General features: G+C 37.9%; 1 protein-coding gene across 1 annotated transcript in view; it reads right to left on the bottom strand.

Moving 5' to 3' along the window:
* Sptlc3 (serine palmitoyltransferase long chain base subunit 3) overlaps positions 1-18,513 on the bottom strand; it is a 136,892-nt gene extending 118,379 nt beyond the window's left edge. Inside the window, exon 1 of the mRNA XM_026397657.2 lies at positions 18,367-18,513. Coding sequence (XP_026253442.1) covers positions 18,367-18,483 — 117 coding nt within the window. The 5' untranslated portion in view covers positions 18,484-18,513. The remainder of the gene's footprint in view (positions 1-18,366) is intronic.
* Between the last annotated feature and the right edge of the window lie 268 nt (positions 18,514-18,781).

An 18,781-nucleotide genomic window follows, 5' to 3' on the forward strand; every position in this document is an offset into this window, starting at 1 on the left:
AAAAGTGATGTATAAGTGATGCATAAAGACGATAAGGATCATTATAGTTAAAGGTGATGGTTAAAGGGATACAACTTGGTTATGCATCCTTAAGAATTGTTTTCTTTGTTTAAGGTTTCCCAGAAGCAGACTCTTATAAGGGATTCATATGTAATCTGTTTATTTAGAAGGTGATTCCAGGAAGCACTGGTAAAGGAGCTGATAGGAAACAGGGAAGGGAAGGAATCCCATAAATGATATTCTGTCAAGGGAGTTACCCGTGAAGGAAGCTGGAACTCTCTTCCACTAGCGAATACTTGAGACAATGTGGGACACACCAGTATTTATCCTCCAGCTTGCATTGAGAGCTGCTCCTGGGGATGCTCATTCCCCAGCACTTTTTGCCTGTTTCATATTAGGGCAGAACATCTCCAGAAGGTCAGAGAAAGTCATCAAACAGAGGTCACAAAAGTTGGATGTTGGAAATGAAGCTGTGTACACAGAAATGGAAGAGCTAAAAGCAGAAGTGGATATGGCACTGAGAGGATCTCCAGCTATCACCTCGATGTCATCACTACACTTCCTTAACACCTAACTTCCATTGCTCTGTATGATTACACTTTAATGTTCAGTTTGTTTTCACTTGAAGAATTGTTGCTATTTTATTCAAGTATTTTCTTCACAATGTACTAAAGGCTTCTGCATCCCAGTATGAATCTCTTTTCCTTATACTGTTTCACCAAAGAAGGAATAGGGTTAGAAATAAGACAGATTTCTACAAGGGCCAACATTAATAATAGGATACATTAATGACTTATCTCTGGAATCTGGCACTATTCTGAGGCTTTGCATGTATTAGCTTATTTACTTCTCACAACAGCCCCCATAAGGTAGGCACCACTATTACTCCTATTGTTCATATGAGCAACTGAGTCACAGAGACATTAAGCTACTTGCTCAAGGTCACAGAGTTTTCAGTGTGAAGCTGGGATTCAAGGCTAGAAAATGTGAATAGAAAGCCCTGCTCCCAACTCTATGTCATGATTTGAGTTATTAGTGCACAAGATCTGAGGAGTGCGGTAACAAGTTATGTGATTGATATTAGGAATCAGAAGATCCTGATTCTATGACTTGCTAGCAGTATATGAATGATTATATTATCTTTTCAAAGTTTGATTTCTTTTTTTCTGAAAGTATTTTTTATTTGTTCTTTTTAGATATACATGACAATAGAATATATTTTGACATATTACACATATATGGAGTATAACTTCCCATTCTTGTAGTTATATATGATGTGGAGTTATACTGGTCATATATTCATATATGAATAATAGGAAAGTTATATCCAACTCATTCTATTGTCTTTCCTGCTCCCATCCATCCTCCCTTCCCTTCATTCCCCTTTGCCTAATTAAATGAACTTCTATTCTCCCTCCCTACACACTCTTATTGTGTGTTAGCCTACACTTATTAGAAAACATTCTGCCTTTGGATTTTTGGAATTGGCTTATTTCACTTAGCATAATATTCTCCAGTTCCATCCATTTACCAGCAACTGCCATAATTTCATTCTCCTTTATAGCTGAGTAATATTCCATTGTGTATATATGCCACATTTTATTTATTCATTTATCTGTGGAAGGGTACCAATGTTGGTTCTATAGTTTAACTATTGTGAATTGAGCTGCTAGAAGCATTGATGTGGCTATGTCAATATAGTATGCTGATTTTAAGTCATTTGAGTATATGCCAAGGAGTGGAATGACTGGTTCAAATAGTGGTTCTATTCCACAAACTTTAATTTCTTACACGTGAAATTTGAAAGCCTGTTGTTAGAATTAACAATGTTTTAAAAGGGCAAATACAGAGTAGATCCTCATGTGTGAGGACTTTAATTGTTATTGATTCTGTGACTTGAGGTCCCAAAACAAGCAGAAAAGGAAGCTTTCTAGATGTGGCTTTTATTTTGGGGCTGTCTTTACTTCTGACGAATGCAATTTTGAAGTATCAATTTTGAAACTGCAACTGGAGGAATTTGTAACTGCAGATGCCACTTTGAGACTCATCAAATAATTACAGTCACTGATTTTTCCCTTAACAAGTTGAGGTTTCAAAAAAAGGTGCAACTTGCCAGGTTGGATCTGGAATGGAAATCAAGAGACTGGACATCAAATATTGGTATGACCTTGAAGGTAATCACTTACGCTTGCTGATCCTTGGTTCCCATGTGTAGGAAGACAGGATAGAAGGGAATCGTAAGGATTTCCACACCTAACCTCTCTTCCTACTATCTGGATTATACTAAAGACCTAAAGAAAAATAGCTTTTGATCCTTTTGGTATTATGGGTATATAATAGGGATGTTTCTCTAGTTGATTGCCTTCTAGTGAGCCCTTCGTTTACCTGATTAGATGCTAATTTAAAGGTTGACTATCTTTTCTAGAGATTAAACCCCTTAATATTAACTACAAAGTTTTAGAACACTATCAGTCAAAGCTGTCTCATGAAATCTTATCTAGTAATAACAAATGTTATTAATTAATTGTTATATTTGAGTTAAAATTTACATGCAGTGAAATACACAGACTTGAAGTATACCATTGACTCAAGTAAAAAAATACTGTGGTCAAATATGGACATCTGCTTAGCAATATGCATGCTAAAGGTTTTAGTGATAAATTTTATTGATTCTATAATTTTATTTTAAATGAGCATAATATATGTATTGATTGATGGATTAAGGGAAGGATAGATGAGTAAACATGATAAAAATAGAAAAAAAACTTGTAGAATGTGAGTGGTAGATATATGATTATTTCCTATAGAATTCTTTTGCAAATTTTCACAATAAAATGTTGAAGGAAAAGGCATTTCATCTAATGATAAAAACACAGATCCTGGGACCAGTTCACACTGCTAAACTAGCTACTTAGTCAATTAACTTTGGTACAGCTCAATTTACTTATCTAGAAAATGTGCATAGTAATACTTTAACCTCATAAGGTCAGTTGAGGACCAAATAAGTTAGAATTCCTAAAGTTATTAGCATGTAATTCAATATATAATTTCATTAAATAAAATTTTAGAAAATTATCTCATTTATGGAGTCATTAGTGAAAAAAGGGATCAGGCTGATTTTTCTCAGGCATTCAACTATGAAAATGCAGAGTTTTATTAGTACCCGATGACAGGCCAATATACCCTGGGGGATTATCCACTTTCCCCTTTAATCCTGATATATTTTATCTTCTGCTAAGAAGTAACAAGAATTTTTGGAATGAGTTAATAATGTTTAATTTCTATTTTCATTTTCTTCAAAAAATTCCAATTGCTTAAAACATGCTTCCTGTCTCAGTCTTGTAGTACATTATATATAATAACTGGAAAACAATATAAAAGTGGGTAGCTACCTAGTCACACAAAACAATCTAAAGATTTAACAATTTTCACAAAGACAGTCATAGTTAGTATCCATGTTCTTCAATAAAAGTTAGAAAACCTGTGGATTAATTAATGAGAGGTAATATTGCTTAAAGGTTATAAAGAAAGCTGCATATAGTCTGAGCAGAGTAGCAAATAGAAATTTGAATTAAAAAAACAGGATTAAATAAGAGATTTCAAACAACATATTAGAAAAAAATGAGTAGTTTTATTCATTTACAGATATTATTGAACACCTACTATGTACAGGCTCTGGTGTAGGTGTAGAAGATTCATGAATGAATAAAACAGAAATCCATACCCACAGGGAACTCATAATCTAGAGGTGGAGGCATACAATGAATAGGAAAATATATTACTGTGTTTGTGTGTGTGTGAGTCTTTCTATGTGTAGGCATGTATGTGACTGTGTGTGTGTGTGTGTGTGTGTGTGCATGTGTGCACACACACAGATCATATTAATTGGTAAAGAAAAAATACAGGAGCTGGGCACGGTGGCACACATCTGTAATCTCAGTGGCTCAGGAGGCTGAGGCAGGAGGATTGCAAGCCAGCCTCAGCAAAAGTGAAGCACTAAGCAACTCAGTGAGACCCTGTCTCTAAATAAAATACAAAACAGGACTGGGGATGTGGCTCAGGGGCAGAGTGCCCTGAGTTCCATCCCTGCTATGCCCCCAAACAAACAAACAAACAAACAGGGAAGGGACAAGTAAAGAATTTTGCAATTTCATTTCTTTCATTTTCAGAAAGGATTGTGAACCTACGTCCCCCAGAGCATGTACTGAACTAAGACTTGAAAGGAAGGAAGGGTGAACTTTTGGATGTCCAGGGAAAGGGTGTTTCAGGCTCAGGTAAGAGGAAGTAGGAATGTCACAGACCAGCCAGCTCAAGGAGCAGTGAGGTGCTGAAAGAGAGTGAATTCAAAGGAAAGTAGCAGCAGATGAGTCAGGGAGTACCAGGCCCTGAGGCCTTAAGGTTAATGTAAGGATTTTAGCTTTCACTCTGAGTAAATGCTAGCCATGGGAAAGAATTAGGCAGAAGAACGGCAGCTGTGGATTTTCTTTCAAACAGGATCTCTGGTGGCTGCATTGAGAATGGTCTTAGAGATGGCAACAGACAGCAGGGCAAGGGTACAAGCAGAGCCTGGCACTTTTAAAATATGTCTAGGAATTCTTTGAAACTGTCCGCATTGAGAGGTAGGATGGTCCCTTCCCCAGACCTGGTTATCTTGTTTGAGACTGCTTCAATCCCGTTTAGTCCTGGCTTGTCTAACCCTTCAGCCATCATAACCCAGGTGCCATACCTGGGAGTGAGGACTCCAAGTTGGAGGTGGATCATTCTGGCACAGTTCTTCCAGCCCTGCCAATTAAGTCTTCCCAACTGAGCCCGCCAGACATATAGAACAGGGAAGAGTTGTCTCCACTGTGCCTTTTCAGAATTCCTGACCAGCAGAATCGATGAGCATAATAAAACAGTTGTTGTTTGTGCCATTATGTGTTGGGTTGATTTGTTATAGAGCAGTAGATAACTGAACACAGAGAAAAGAGATGGAGCTCCTGCACTAATCCAGGCAGGAAGTAATGATGGCTGAGACCAGAGGGGTTGCTGAGAGAAAGGTTAAGGAGTGTTCAGATTCTGGATCTGTTGTGAAGGACGGATTACGCTTTGCTGACAGACTGCATGCAGAATATGAAGGATGAGAAAGAACAGTCATGAATGATGCCAAGGATGTTGGCTTGAGCCACGAAAAGAATAGAGCTGCCATTACTCAGATGAGAAAGACCGTAAAGTAAACAGGGTTGGGGAGGGAAGGAGGAAAACCAGGGAATCAGTTTTGTAGGTATTAAATTGAGAAGACTTTTGATGATCTACTATGTGTGTGTGTGTGTGTGTGTGTGTGTGTTTGTATGTATGTCACACAGTTAGTTGGAAATGCCTATTATCTCTCTCTCTCCATATATATGGATTTTATATATTCATATATATATATATATATGTATATAACATTACATATAAATAGTAATGAGACAATATTAGATCATCATGAGAAATGTGTGGTTAGGAGAAAGAAGAAATACTGGGATTTAGCCTGGGGTCAGTCCATGGTTTGTAGGTAAAGAAATGAGACGGAACTCTAACAGAAACTACAAAAAAGTAGCTATTGATACAAGAAGAAAAATCTAGAGAGTTACATCCTGGAAGCCAAGAGAAGAAAGGCTTTAAGGAGGGGTGTATGAGTCTGCTTGTCTCTATTGAAATGATACACCTGAAGTTGGGTACTTACAAAGAAAAGAGGTTTTGAAGGCTGAAAGCCCAAACACATAGTGCTGATCCTGGCAAGAACCCCTTTGACTGCACCACCTTATGGCAGATGGCACCACAATGATAGAAGCACGTGTGGGAGGAGAAGAGATCACTTCCAGACAGGGGGTTGCAGTGAGATTCAGGGGTTGGGCTCATTTTTTTTTAATGGATACTAGTATTGCTGTATGTATATATGTGACTGCATGACCAATGTGATTCTGCAACCTGTACACTCAGAATAATGAGAAATTATACCCCATTTGATTCAAATGTGATGTGTCAAGATCATTGTACTGTCATGTGTAACTAATTAAAACAAATAAAAAAACCAACTCTCTTTTATGTGAACTAAGTCAGCAAACTGACTTCATGAGAACTAACATTCATCAATTCAAGGGCATGCCCCCAATGAACTGTTGACCTCCTACTAGGCTTGACCTCTGAAGGTCCCAGTTTCAACACAAACATAATGAGGACCAAGGCTCTAATACATGAGTCCTGGGGCATAAGATCAACCCATATCCAAACTATAGCAAGAAGGGAGAGAATACTTGTGTCAAATGCTGCTGACGGCCAAGAAGAATGAAGATCAAGAAGTTACCTACCATTGGATGAAGAAATTTAAGAGTATAAGACTATCATTTATTGAGCACCTATTATATGCCAGGCATTGTACTGACCACTCTTATGATAGTAGTAGAGGTGAAAGAGATGGCTGTAGGCTTTAGTAGATAATAGTTATCATTTATTGAGTATATACTGTATAACATATTTACTGGTAATCTGTCATGTTTTTTATTATTTAAATCTTCACAATATCTTTGTGAGGGTTAGATCAGAGGCACAAAACTACCTGCTCAATATGGCACAACTAGTAAGTGGAAGGCTTGTGAATCTCACTGTATCTGAGGTCCTTAAGAAGTTTTGATTTACCTGGGAAATTCAAGGGGAACTGTGGTATGAAAAACTACCACACAAATATCCATCTTGGGAGTATAGTTTTACTCAAAAGTTTTAAGTGAAGACACAAAAGTACTCTTGTAGTAAAGGAAATATAAATTTATTACAGAGTAGAATGCAAAATTCGAGTATAATTTTAAAATAAATGTTTTACACACAGGGAGTTTATGGACTGATTTTCTATGCGTGGTTTTCTGTCTTTGGTGACTTTCTGTGACGCCTTCACCCTACATCTTCTCTGAGATAGATAATTTGTTGGTACTTTTGGCTGGGTTGTGACTATAGGGTTACCATAATTGATAAAGACATTTCAGCGCTAACATTTATATCCTGGGGGTCTGAAGACACGAGGGAATATATGAATTCTGTACATAGAAATTTCTGTGATTATAGACATATCTACTTTTCTATAACAAGTATCTGTCAGGTTCTCAAAGCTATCCCTGACCTTTCAAAAGCTAACAACCACATGGCAGAGGACAAACAGCCAAATATAACTTAAGGTTAGAAGGATTATCGGGGTTTACACATAGTTTTCTTGTTGGACAACGTCTGAAGGCCCAGTTAGGCCAGATCTAGAGAACAATAATGGTGACCAGGCTTTGAGCCTTCATTGTCTAACAGAAGGTGTTTGTGTCATTTCCTTCCAAGTCTAAAAAAATGGGGTTTGGCCAATACATTTTGCCAAGTTTATGACATTTTGATGATCATTCTGGGACCTAATGTTTAAAATCAGGCTTAGCCAAGGAGATTTAGTGCATGAAGTTATCATAAGGGTCCCTCCAACCTGCCCATTCTGGGACCAGGAGTTAAACATGAAAACTCAGGAAAGCAAAGATGGAAGAATTATCTATGGCTTTTTTGAAGTACAAAGTAAATCTGAAGTGAGGGGAGCCAAATTCCTAGAGCCACTTTTTCTTAAATATACATGAGAAAAGAGGATTCTAGTAAGAAGATTAAGAATATTTCAAAACAAAGGCAATAGATTCTTTGCAAGTAGTTGAATATCAATTTACGGCTAATGGTATTTCCAAAGAGAAAAAGACTTCTAGAAAACATTAACGAATAAGTAAAATTAATTTATGATTGGCAGATATTAAATATACTTAACAACATGTTTTCTTTTAAATAACACAGTTAAAATATATCAAATACATTTTAAAAATATCTGTTCTTTTAATTAATGAACACGTTCTCTTGAGCCAACTCCTCATTCGCAGAAGACACAACACATTACAGGCCCTGTCAGATTGAATAAGTACACTTCATGTTTGGAAATATCTAAATGATCGTGCTTTTTGCATTGATGGTATTTACGTTCATTGTATTTGACTTTTACAGCCAAACATTCATCGCTGGGTTAAGAACTTAAGCATACAATCTCTTCGCCAAACAAAATAAAACAGAAGTTTACAGTCTAGGGAAAGGCATCATTGCCAAAAACAGATGGCCAAAACAAACTCTTCCCTCAAAAAGTAAATGCAAGCACTGGAAATAGTTACAAAAAAAGATTGCAAAATGACTTTTGTAGGCATTTGAAAGAAATATAATATCCATGTGTGGGTTTCTGCTGCTTAATAAACTACCGCTAAATTTAAAACAATAAGCATGTGTTTGCTCAAAAAAACCAAAATCCGTAATTTGGGTAGAGCTCAGTTGGGGACATTTTCTCTTTGTGCCATGCAGTATCATTTGGAGCAGACAGAAGCTAGGGTTAGGAGATCCACTTATTCGAGATCACTCACACCATTTGAGAGTTGGTGCTACATCTCAACCGGGAACACAGCTCAGGATACTTGTTTTCTTTCCACCTGGGCTCTTCCTGGGGCAATTTGGGCTTCCTCCAAACATGCTGTATGAGTTCCAAGATTCAAACTGAAATGTTTCTTGTGACTGAACCTCAAAAAATCCCAGATTGTCCCTTTGTCGCATTCTATTGGCCTAGTAAGTCATTAGATCAAGACAGATTCAATGGGGGCAGAATTAGATGTTATCACTCAGTGGGAAGTGATCTACGTCTAAAATTAAAAAAAAAAAAATCTACATCTACTTCTCATTTTCACATTACATATCTAAAATAGCCGTATTTCCAGGAAATACTGTGCAAAAGGAACTGCCTATTCAGGGAGACCATGTGCCCTGCAGAAAGTTTCTGAAAGTTCCAGGTGTTCTAAGTGCGAGGCAGCTTATCCCTTGAGCCCAGATAGGGCTAAATCTGAGTCCAGATGACTCAGGGTTCCATTTATTTAACTCAAAAGTCCTTTAAAATGAAGCATGGGAGGTAGTCAGTTCACTTGATACAATTTGTCTATGAGTGGGAAAATGTTGCACATTAAAAGTTCTGATATGCAACATTTCAGTGTCATTTGTGAAGATGAACTCAAATTTTAGTGAAGAACAAAAAGGCCAGCAAGCAAAACAATCCATAATGCCTTTAATTCACACTGACTCTGACCTTTAATACTGAATCCAATTGGCCTGCTCTCTGTGGAAGTAGGTGTCAATCCTATTCCTAATCATATGTTGCATTCAGAGAAGCCTGAGAACTAAGGAATAAAAATTTAGGTTGTAGAATTGGGCAGACTTGACTTCCAAACCTGTTTTAATACTTATAATCTGGTGATCTTGGTTAAGTTCCTAAGACAGTTTCCTCACTGACTTAATAAGCCGAACAATAATACCTCATAGGACTGTTGCAAAATGATGATCATAAAACAGTTAGAGTGCCTAGCACTTTGAAAGAACTCAATACTCATTAGAGATTATTATAATTATTATTTCCTTTTTTTACCTCTCAATGCTTTTCACTGCAGTATAGCTTGTATTGGGAATTGAAGCATTGTGTTCTTTGATTCTGTGGTTACAGGAAATACTAAATTCTTTTCTTATGTATTGATACTTTAGGCAACTGGTTTCATATTTGGTTCTTGAAATAAGAATCTCTAGGTCTATGGTAATGGCACCATGGGACCCTGCAATGTTACTGGGAGTAAAAAGAAGTTGGGCTAGCATAGATAGTCTCAAGTTTATGTCCCAATTTCCTTCTGGCTGTGTGAACTTGGGTAAGTTAATTATGGTTTCAGAGCTTCAGTGTCCTCATCTATTCAAACATGGCTAATAATATCCACTTGGCAGTACAATAAGAGAATTAAATGAGGCAAATTATACAAAAGGGCCCGATGTATAGTATCTAACAACAATCTTATTCATTAACTGTACTAATTATAATTAGTATTTCTAAATTTACTCTAATTGGTATATATGACAGCAGAATGCATTTTGATCCATTGTATATAAATGGAGCACTAGACAAAGACGTCAAAAACATATATTGGTGAAACGACAGCCTCTTCAACAAATAGTACTGGGAAAACTGGAAATCCATATGCAGCAAAATGAAATTAAACCACTATCTCTGACCATGCACAAAACTCAATTCAAAGTGGATCAAGGACCTAAGAATTAGACCAGAGACCCTGCACCTAATGGAAGAAAAAGTAGGCCCAAATCTTTATTATGTCAGATTAGGTCCTGACTTTCTTAACCAGACTCCTAAAGTGCAAGAAATAAAATCAAGAATTAACAAATGGGATGGATTCAAACTAAAAGTCTTCTTCTCAGCAAAGGAAACAATAACATGAAGAGAGAGCCCACAGAGTAGGAGAACATCTTTACTACATGCACATTGGCTAGAGCTCTAATTTCCAGGATATACAAAGAACTCAAAAAACTTAACACCAAAAAAAATAAATAACCCAATCAACAAATGGGCTAAGGAACTGAACAGACACTTCTCAGGAGAAGATATACAATTGATCAACAAATGTATGAAAAAACTATACCATTATTCTTATGCTCATATAAATAACTAAATCATTCAAGCTAAGTTTCAAATTGCTTTTGTATTTTTTAGACACAAACTGGAAAAGTAGATTTTTCTTTCCCTTCTCATAAAACCTGATGTGAGCATATAACTTCTCTAACTTTCCTTTCCTTCTTCCTTTTTCTTTTCCTAAGCTTTTATGTCTCCCTTAGTATTTCCTTCATATATTTTGCCTGTTATTGTTTCTTTAGTGTTTAGATTTTTTCTGTATTGATTTCCAAAACTCATTTATGTATTAAAAAGTTTACATTTTGTGATGTACATTGTAACCATTTTCACAGTCTGTAATTTGTTTTTTGATGTTTTTGACTTTTTTTTGTTTTTGCTATGCAAAAAGACAGTTGATTTTTGTGTAAAGATAATTCACATATAAATATCATTTAAAATTCAACATTTTTTACTACTTTATGAATTGAGGTTAACATTTTTAAGTAATATTTATCTATTTGTATACTATATGAAACTATTCTAAGTCTTTTATTGCATAATAGGGTTTATTACTAGTTATCAATGCTAGTTACCTTTCATTATTATTCTTTTAATTTTTTTTCTGTTTATTCTTCCTTTTCATTTTTCCACAAAAAAATTTAAAGTCTGGCTCAAAATATGGTGTCTTACTGGAATCACATGAAATTTATTGATTACCAAAGGTAGAATTGCCATGTTTTCATCTTGAGGCTACCTATCCATGAGTATTACATGGATTTCCACTTATTCCTCTGTAGCATTTGATATTCTCTTCAAATTAATTTGCAACTTACGTCGTCTTACATCTTTTCCCAAGTCTTTCATTTTTCTGGTGCTATTGTAAATGTTTTTTTTTCCAATTACATTCTCCAGTTGATTTTTATTCATTATCCTTTCTGATGTCTTTTACCATATATTGTTCAATTTCCTAAGATTCCATGGTTTATTTTTTCTTCTTGTTAGAATGCAAAGGGAGTTATGATGGTGACATTCAATATGGATATATTGTTATCTCCTTGCCAAGTTTAGTGAGTAAGTTTGTTCATGTTGCTCAACAACATTATCCTGTCTTCTATGATGATTAGCTCAATAGTTAAGGGATAATTCACAAACTGTGTTCTAAAAGTCATCATAAATTAAAATCACAGTCAGAGAAAACCACAGCTAATCACATCAATCCTCTTCTAAAACCTCTGTTACTCACAAATTACTATGGTTATAGTAGATGCTCTTGGTGGTACAGCCAGACCCTCATGGGTTCCGGTGATGTCTGGTGTACCACAACACTGACACATGAGCTTGAAGGCTTTCTCTGACCACAGAAGTATACTCAGCCCATGTGTAGGAAGGGTAAAAATGCTGTCTCTGGGAGTACCCCTTACCCAATAAAGGACAAGAGATGGTTGATAGAAATTTTGTTCTCATTGTGCCTCAGTTGAGGAAACTTTGAGGCATGTTCTACACCAACTCCCTGAAGTGGGTCCAATTTTGATGTCTTGAGTGACGTTTTGTCTTCCCAGCTAGGTCAGTTTCCCTCTCCTCTTTGTTCCCAAGCATAGTGGATATATCTCAATTGTATTGGACTCTTTCAAAAGATGGTTACATTAATCTTTCCAGTCAGTCACAATCTTTACCATTTTAACTTCGTTGTTCCTCCCACGAAGAAATAGAGTCTATTTCCCCTCCCTTTTCATCTGGGTTGGACTATAACTGACGTGGATGACAGAATGTAACCAAATCATTTCTGAGTATGAGATAACTTGCAGTGTCCATTTATATGCTCTTAGAAGAAGACACCCTGTAATAAGTTAGGGCTATTCTATGGACTATTTAGAGAGCACATAGAGGGATGTCCTTGTGAAGGTGCCCTGGACGACAACCAACAGTAAAGTCTTGAACACTAAGTATCTTGGATACTTGGTGGTATGAGTTGGAAATAATTTGAGTTATTCCCACATGGCTCATGTGTTGGAAGATTGGTCCGCAGGGTAGCGGAGTTGGGAGACTGTGGAACTTACAAGAGGAGAGGTAAAGCCTACTGTAATGTTCTTAGGTCAATAGAACTGAGCTGATGTAGGCATCATATATTTGAACCTCCAAAAGTGTGAGCTAAATAAACAACTTTTCTTACAAAGTCACCTAGAATCATTTTGTTATAGTACCAAAAAACTGACTTAAAAAAAGAAATTGTTGTTCAGGAGGGGGATGTAAATGTAAATACAATGAAAAATGTGGAGGCAGCTTTGGAACTGGGTGACTGGAAGATGTTGTAACACTCTTTAGTCATACTGACAGTGAGACCTGGGAGCAAAAGGAAGCAGAAAAGAAAAATTTGAAAATCTCATGATTTAGTGAGGAAAGGAGTAAAAGAGCATAAGGGTGTAGTGGAGCAATCTCTTGGAAAAGAGATTATCATGGATAAAAGGAGACCATGAGGCAATTCCTGGAGGTCATCTCAGAAATCTTCAAGGCTATCTCTCCCATCACAGGACCAGAGGCACTCCAGGCAAATTTGCTCAAGGGACCAAGTCCAGAGCTCTCTTCTAAGGCATATTGCCACGACTGCTTGAGGATTCTGGCTTTCTGGTAAAGTGCTTTGTAGCCACTGCAGCCGTGGTTCAATTAGGCCCAGGTTTAGTTCATCCCAGGGACAGATCTTGGTGTCCACAAAGTGTTGATTTTGTAGACATACAAAATGCAATAGTTATGGCATCTTGGACACTTACCCTGAGATTTAAAAAAAAAAAAAAAATTCTTAAAGGCCAGGCAGAAGTGTGCTCTGGGTCAGAACAGTCCCTGATGGGGTGATGCCTAATAAAACCATGGGAGTAGAACTGCCCCTAAGAATCCCCAGAGGAATGGCTACAGGTGGTGTGCAACACCTGCTAGGGAAAGCTGCAAGCAGAGTGCAAAACGAACCTGAGAGAGTAACCATGTGGCCTTTGACCAGCAAAGCTGTAAGGGCGGGGCTGCTGGAGGCTTGGGTGCCTACCTGTCTCTCTATGTGCACAAGATGCCAGACTTGGAGCTTTAAGATTTAATGTGTTCTGGGCTGGGTTTTGGTCTTGCCTTGGAGTGATTACTCCTTCCTTTTGGAATAAGAATGTTTAACTTATCTTCTCATTGTCATTGTATCTTGGAAGTCTATTACTTGCTTTCTGATTTTATAGGAACTCAGAGCTTTGAGAAATTTGCTGTGTGTCTGGCCTTGGACTTTTGTGTGATGCTAAGATGAAGTAAGACTTCAGGACTATTAGAGATGGAATGAATATATTTTGCATTGTGAGAAGCTCAATTCACAATAGCTCGACTATGGAACTACCCTTGGTGTCCCTCAAGAGATGAATGGATAGAGAAAATGTGGTATATATACTCAGTGGAATATTACTCAGATTTAAAGAAGAGTGAAATTTTGGCATTTGCCAGTAAATGGTTGGAGTTGGAGAATATCATGCTAAGCGAAATAAGCCAATCCCACAAAACCAAAGGCCACATGTTATCTCTGATATGCGGATGCTAATTCACAATAAGTGGGGGGAGGGGGGACTAGGGAAGAATAGTGTCATCTTAGATTAGGTAGAGGGAACTGATGGGAGTGGAGGGGAGGGGATCTGGGGATAGGAAAGATAGCAGAATGAAACAGACATTATTACTGTGTGTATATATGTGACTGTATGACCAATATGATTCTGCAACATATACACTCAGAAAAATGAGAAATTATATCCCATCTATGTATGATATATCAGAGTGCATAAATGCATTCTATTGTTATGTATAACTAATTAAAACAAATTTTAAAAAATTTTAAAAAAAGAAAGAAGGGCACAAGCCTTGGGTGCAGGGGTGGATTCCATAGTTTGGAAATGGCTTGAGTTTGTCTCTCTAGGGTTCATGTGTAGAAAACTTGGTCCCCATGGTGATGGAGTTGGGAAGTAGTGTGGAAAAGGTAAGAGGTGGCCCAGTGAGCAGTCCTTAGGTCATTGAGGGCATGTCCTCAGAGAGCATTGTGGGACCCCCAGGATCAGTCATTATACTTTATGATGTTTCCTGTGCCCTCTCTCTAACAACTCCTACATTCATCTCTGGGATTCCTTACCCTTCATTTCCTCATTTGTCCCCTAGGAATAAACTCCCCATTTTATCTGTCATTGTCAATATTTCATGCTTCAGTTTGAGTCCTTTTAGTTCCCCAAAGCTGCCCCTATAATCCCTACTTTATGCTTCCCTAAAAAGTAGTGGAAAGGAAACTGGCGCCGGAGCAACACGAATTTGGGTTTAGATTTGGGCTAGGCCACCTGTGATTCTGTTCAAGGTCCTCAATGATTTATGATTCTTCATCATTGTAAGGTGCATGATGCTGCCACTTCATGGGGCTATGTGCTTAGCCTGGTCCTGGTACCTGGCAGAATCTTGATATAAGTCACTTTCTCCCCTGTCTCTCTGAACTTCTCTGTGCATACCACTAATTTGCCCTTAAATCATACCTGCTTTATGATAGCTCTTGTCCTACACTATCATTTAACTTTTATTTGGGGGAGGTAACAGGGATTGAACTCAGGGCACTCTGCCACTGAGCCACAACCCCAGCCCTGTTTTGTATTTTATTTAGAGACAGGGTCTCACTGAGTTGCTTAGTGCCTCACTTTTGCTAAGGCTGGTTTTGATCTTGTGATCCTCCTGCCTCAGCCTTCTAAGCTGCTGGGATTACACACATTTGCTACTGTGCCCAGCTCATTTAACTTTAATATGAAAAATATGATAAATGTTTTCTCCTAGTAGGTAAATTATAAACTTATTTTTATCTTTACATGTCCCAAGGATAACAGATTCTTATTAATTACTGGTGAATGAGTGAATGAAAGATAGTAAAAGCAACTAGCTCTAAGGACCTACAACTCCATACCTGGTAATATTACAATATTCAGTTCAAGAACTCCATAAACACTGGATTGTCTCTAACTCCAGGACTTTTTGTTTTTCAGAAAAGGAATGGTTAGAGGAAAACCTCGCTATTTTTTTCTTTATCCTATAGAATCAATTTAAATAAGAAAATGCAGAGCTCATCCTAATAAAAATGCATATCCAGAGGCACACAGTTAAGACCAATGAAAACACAATGTCTACTGCCCAAGGTTCAGGTTTCCGAATAAATGCATGTAGCCAGGTCAGAAATAATTAGTGCGAATTAAAAAGCAATTATGGAGACAATATAATTCAAACTAATTATATGAAATTAAGTCAATAGGAAATTATAAGAAACCTCGTGTTTATGGATTAAGGACATTAAAGGCCCCTTCTCTATTTTCCTTGGACTTGCTTATGAGGAGGGAGAAGGAATCCTTTAGGATAACAGTGTTCTATTAGAAGTCAGATAGAAGGACGGATTAGCAGTAAACAAAGAAATAGATCTAAGCACTGTTGAAAACCACTGTCAGTGAATCTTCAGGTTAAATGGGGTTTAAAGAAAAGAAGAGGAGGGAAAAAATCAAACAGGCAATGTGATAGAACAAAATAAATAAACAAACAAACAACTTCAGAAAGGAACTATAGAAGGTTCCCAGAATGTAAAGTGTGTGGTTCCTTGCAAGCCTGCAAGCCAGAGTGAGGGGGTTCAAACCTGGCTACATTGGAACGAAAGGAAGGAGGATTCCCAAGCTACTGTCTAACAGGGATTTTCAAATTGTTATGCCAAACCCTCCATCAACAGAACCTTAAAGGATCCCTCAATATAAAAAAGAGATAACTCTATTTCTATATGGTTGCAAAAAAAAAAAAAAAAAGCTGGTAGAGAAAGGGTGAGGGAATTTTCAGAGAAAGTGGAAGAATTTTAGATGATGTTCTATCTGGAAGATGCTAAGCCTGGAAGAAAGTATTTGTAAGACCACTGTCTCAGATATGTGTAAGGTTTTTGTTCGAGACCTAGTTTGTCAAAGGGCCTATGGGATGAAACTAGTAACTGAGGATCATGATAGTAAAGACAACATCATTCACATCATGGAAGAAGAAAATGGGCCCTTTTTGCTGTATTACACTGGGATCTCATTGGGGTTTATTCTTTTTGGAAAATATTTTTTAAGCTGTAATTGAGGCTCTTGGTGGAAGCCAATTTCAACTTAGCAACACCTAAATATATCTTAGCCAACAGGCTCTGGATGGCCCTTCAGAAAGAGCTGTCAGAAAAGACAACAGCAGCCCTTATATTTTTGCCTGCTATTAGGGAAGCCTCAATATTCAAGGTTTTTGGTAGTCTTGTAGGTACAGTTGGTAGGAAATCTTTAGGATCTTAAAGTCTTTCCTTACATAGCAGTAACTATAACATACACAAAGTCTCTAAACTCAAACATTAGAGTATGGTTATAAAACTAAGAGAGAAAGGGAAAACAAGTTTTGAAGGCATTTGTTTTCAAAAAAGAGCCCTCAGGGACAGAATGATCCAGAAGGTGAATGGGTGAATGGTCAATGAGATACAGACATTTCCGGGACAAGGAACATTTTGGGCAGTGATCTGAATGCACATTGAATGAAGAATACATGTTGATATTATTGTGACTTTCCCCATGCTAATAGCAGAGAATGAGCACTTTCTCTTTACCTTGCTCATATACTCAGTTGGGAGAGGTCAGGCCTGAGATTCTGGTAGATACTTCCCAGGCTAGGGGAATGTGAAAAGGGGAATACATTTTGGGATCACACTAATTTTTACACACAAACCAGACTCTATAGTGCCTCCTGCCTCTTGCAACTGGACCCACAGATTTAATTCAATGAATGGAGGACTGGCTCCAGCTAGCTCCATCTGTACTGTGATTTTAGAATAATCTGACCTTTCCCCTAGGTGAATGCCGACACCTTAGGATGACTGAATGATGGAAGATTGCCTGGGGTTCCCTGTGTAGCTTCCCATTTCTCAACAAATAAGGCTACCTGTTTGGCTACTTAAGTTTGCACCCAGGGCTGATAAGCTCACCCCTTCTGCAGGAGCAGAGTGACAGGGCATTGTGTGGGAAGTGTGGAACTGTGGAACTGCCTTTAAACAAGAAACTCACAGATCCAGGCTCCTCTTTGAATAATTTCTTGAATTCTTGCTCCCCCTTAAACATTCCCTTCCAACTTTCTATTAAAGCAAAAGTAAAAGCAGAAAGAAAAAAAATAAATAAAAGCATCAAATCTGGGTGGTGGTGGGGTGACCCTAAAAAGTCTGTTTTAAAGACACTACTTTGGTTTCTGCATGCATGTTACAGTGAGCCACACTTTCTAAAATGTTTCAGGAAGGAATTTTTGTGATGCCAAATTTCAAAAGACTGCACTCAAATCAAGTTGTCTAAACTCTGACAATGCTCTATTAAACACCCAAAACAACTCGCCTTTCAGAGACATTTAGCAAGTACCAGGGAAAAATGCCATCTACATCCCATAATGGGAGCAAAATTTCCTTTCATTTCTTCTTTTTCCTTCTGAAGCATCGTGAAGGTAACAGGTTTCTGGATGGACTGCAATTTAGCTGAAGAGTCTGAACCTTCACAGCCCTGCCCCCTCAGTGCTTGAGAGAAACTGAAAGTGTAGTACGTTAAGTGTGTGTTTTCGAAAAATCTAAAGCTGTGTGGGTCTCTGTGTGCTCAGTCTTCTAAAGAGAAAGAATTCCCTCCTTTTTTTTTTTTCCACACCTAAACTTTTTGGCAGCCGAGCTTGTCAAAATACTAGCTGCGATGAGAAGCCCAGACACATCAAATACACTTCACCAGAGGACTTCCGAGTTAGCCTCAAACAGCTTTGCAAAGACAGTATTGAAATGTGCAGAGCAAGGGGAGCAGGGGATGGCCTCTTACCTGGGCTTCTTTCATGATTCCATTCTTGGTGCCGTTTCCACTTTGCGAGCCATGGCTGGGGTTCTTGTGATTGTGAAGCGTCCCATTGCAAACAGCACCACCTCCAGGATTAGCCATTTGGGGGAAGTGATGGAGCCGGCAGAATCCCCTTCGGAGGTTTCCTGGAGCTTTAACTTTTAAGTAGGCGAGGGGATGGGATAAAGCTCTTGGGGCTGAGCCCTTAAAGGAATCCTACCAGTCAGGCTTTTCCAGAAGAAGAGCAACAACCTATCTTTTTGCCAGATCTTTGAAACTGAAAACAAATGGTCACCTTTATACACCTCGACTCCAGTCAGAATGTAGATTCCATGGCAACAGACCTGCTTCCAAAATTACAAAGGAAATTGGCCATGCTAGCTCCTCTAGGAGACTGAGG

Source organism: Urocitellus parryii, chromosome 6 (genome assembly GCF_045843805.1).
Source record: "Urocitellus parryii isolate mUroPar1 chromosome 6, mUroPar1.hap1, whole genome shotgun sequence".
Classification (NCBI taxonomy): Eukaryota; Metazoa; Chordata; class Mammalia; order Rodentia; family Sciuridae; genus Urocitellus; species Urocitellus parryii.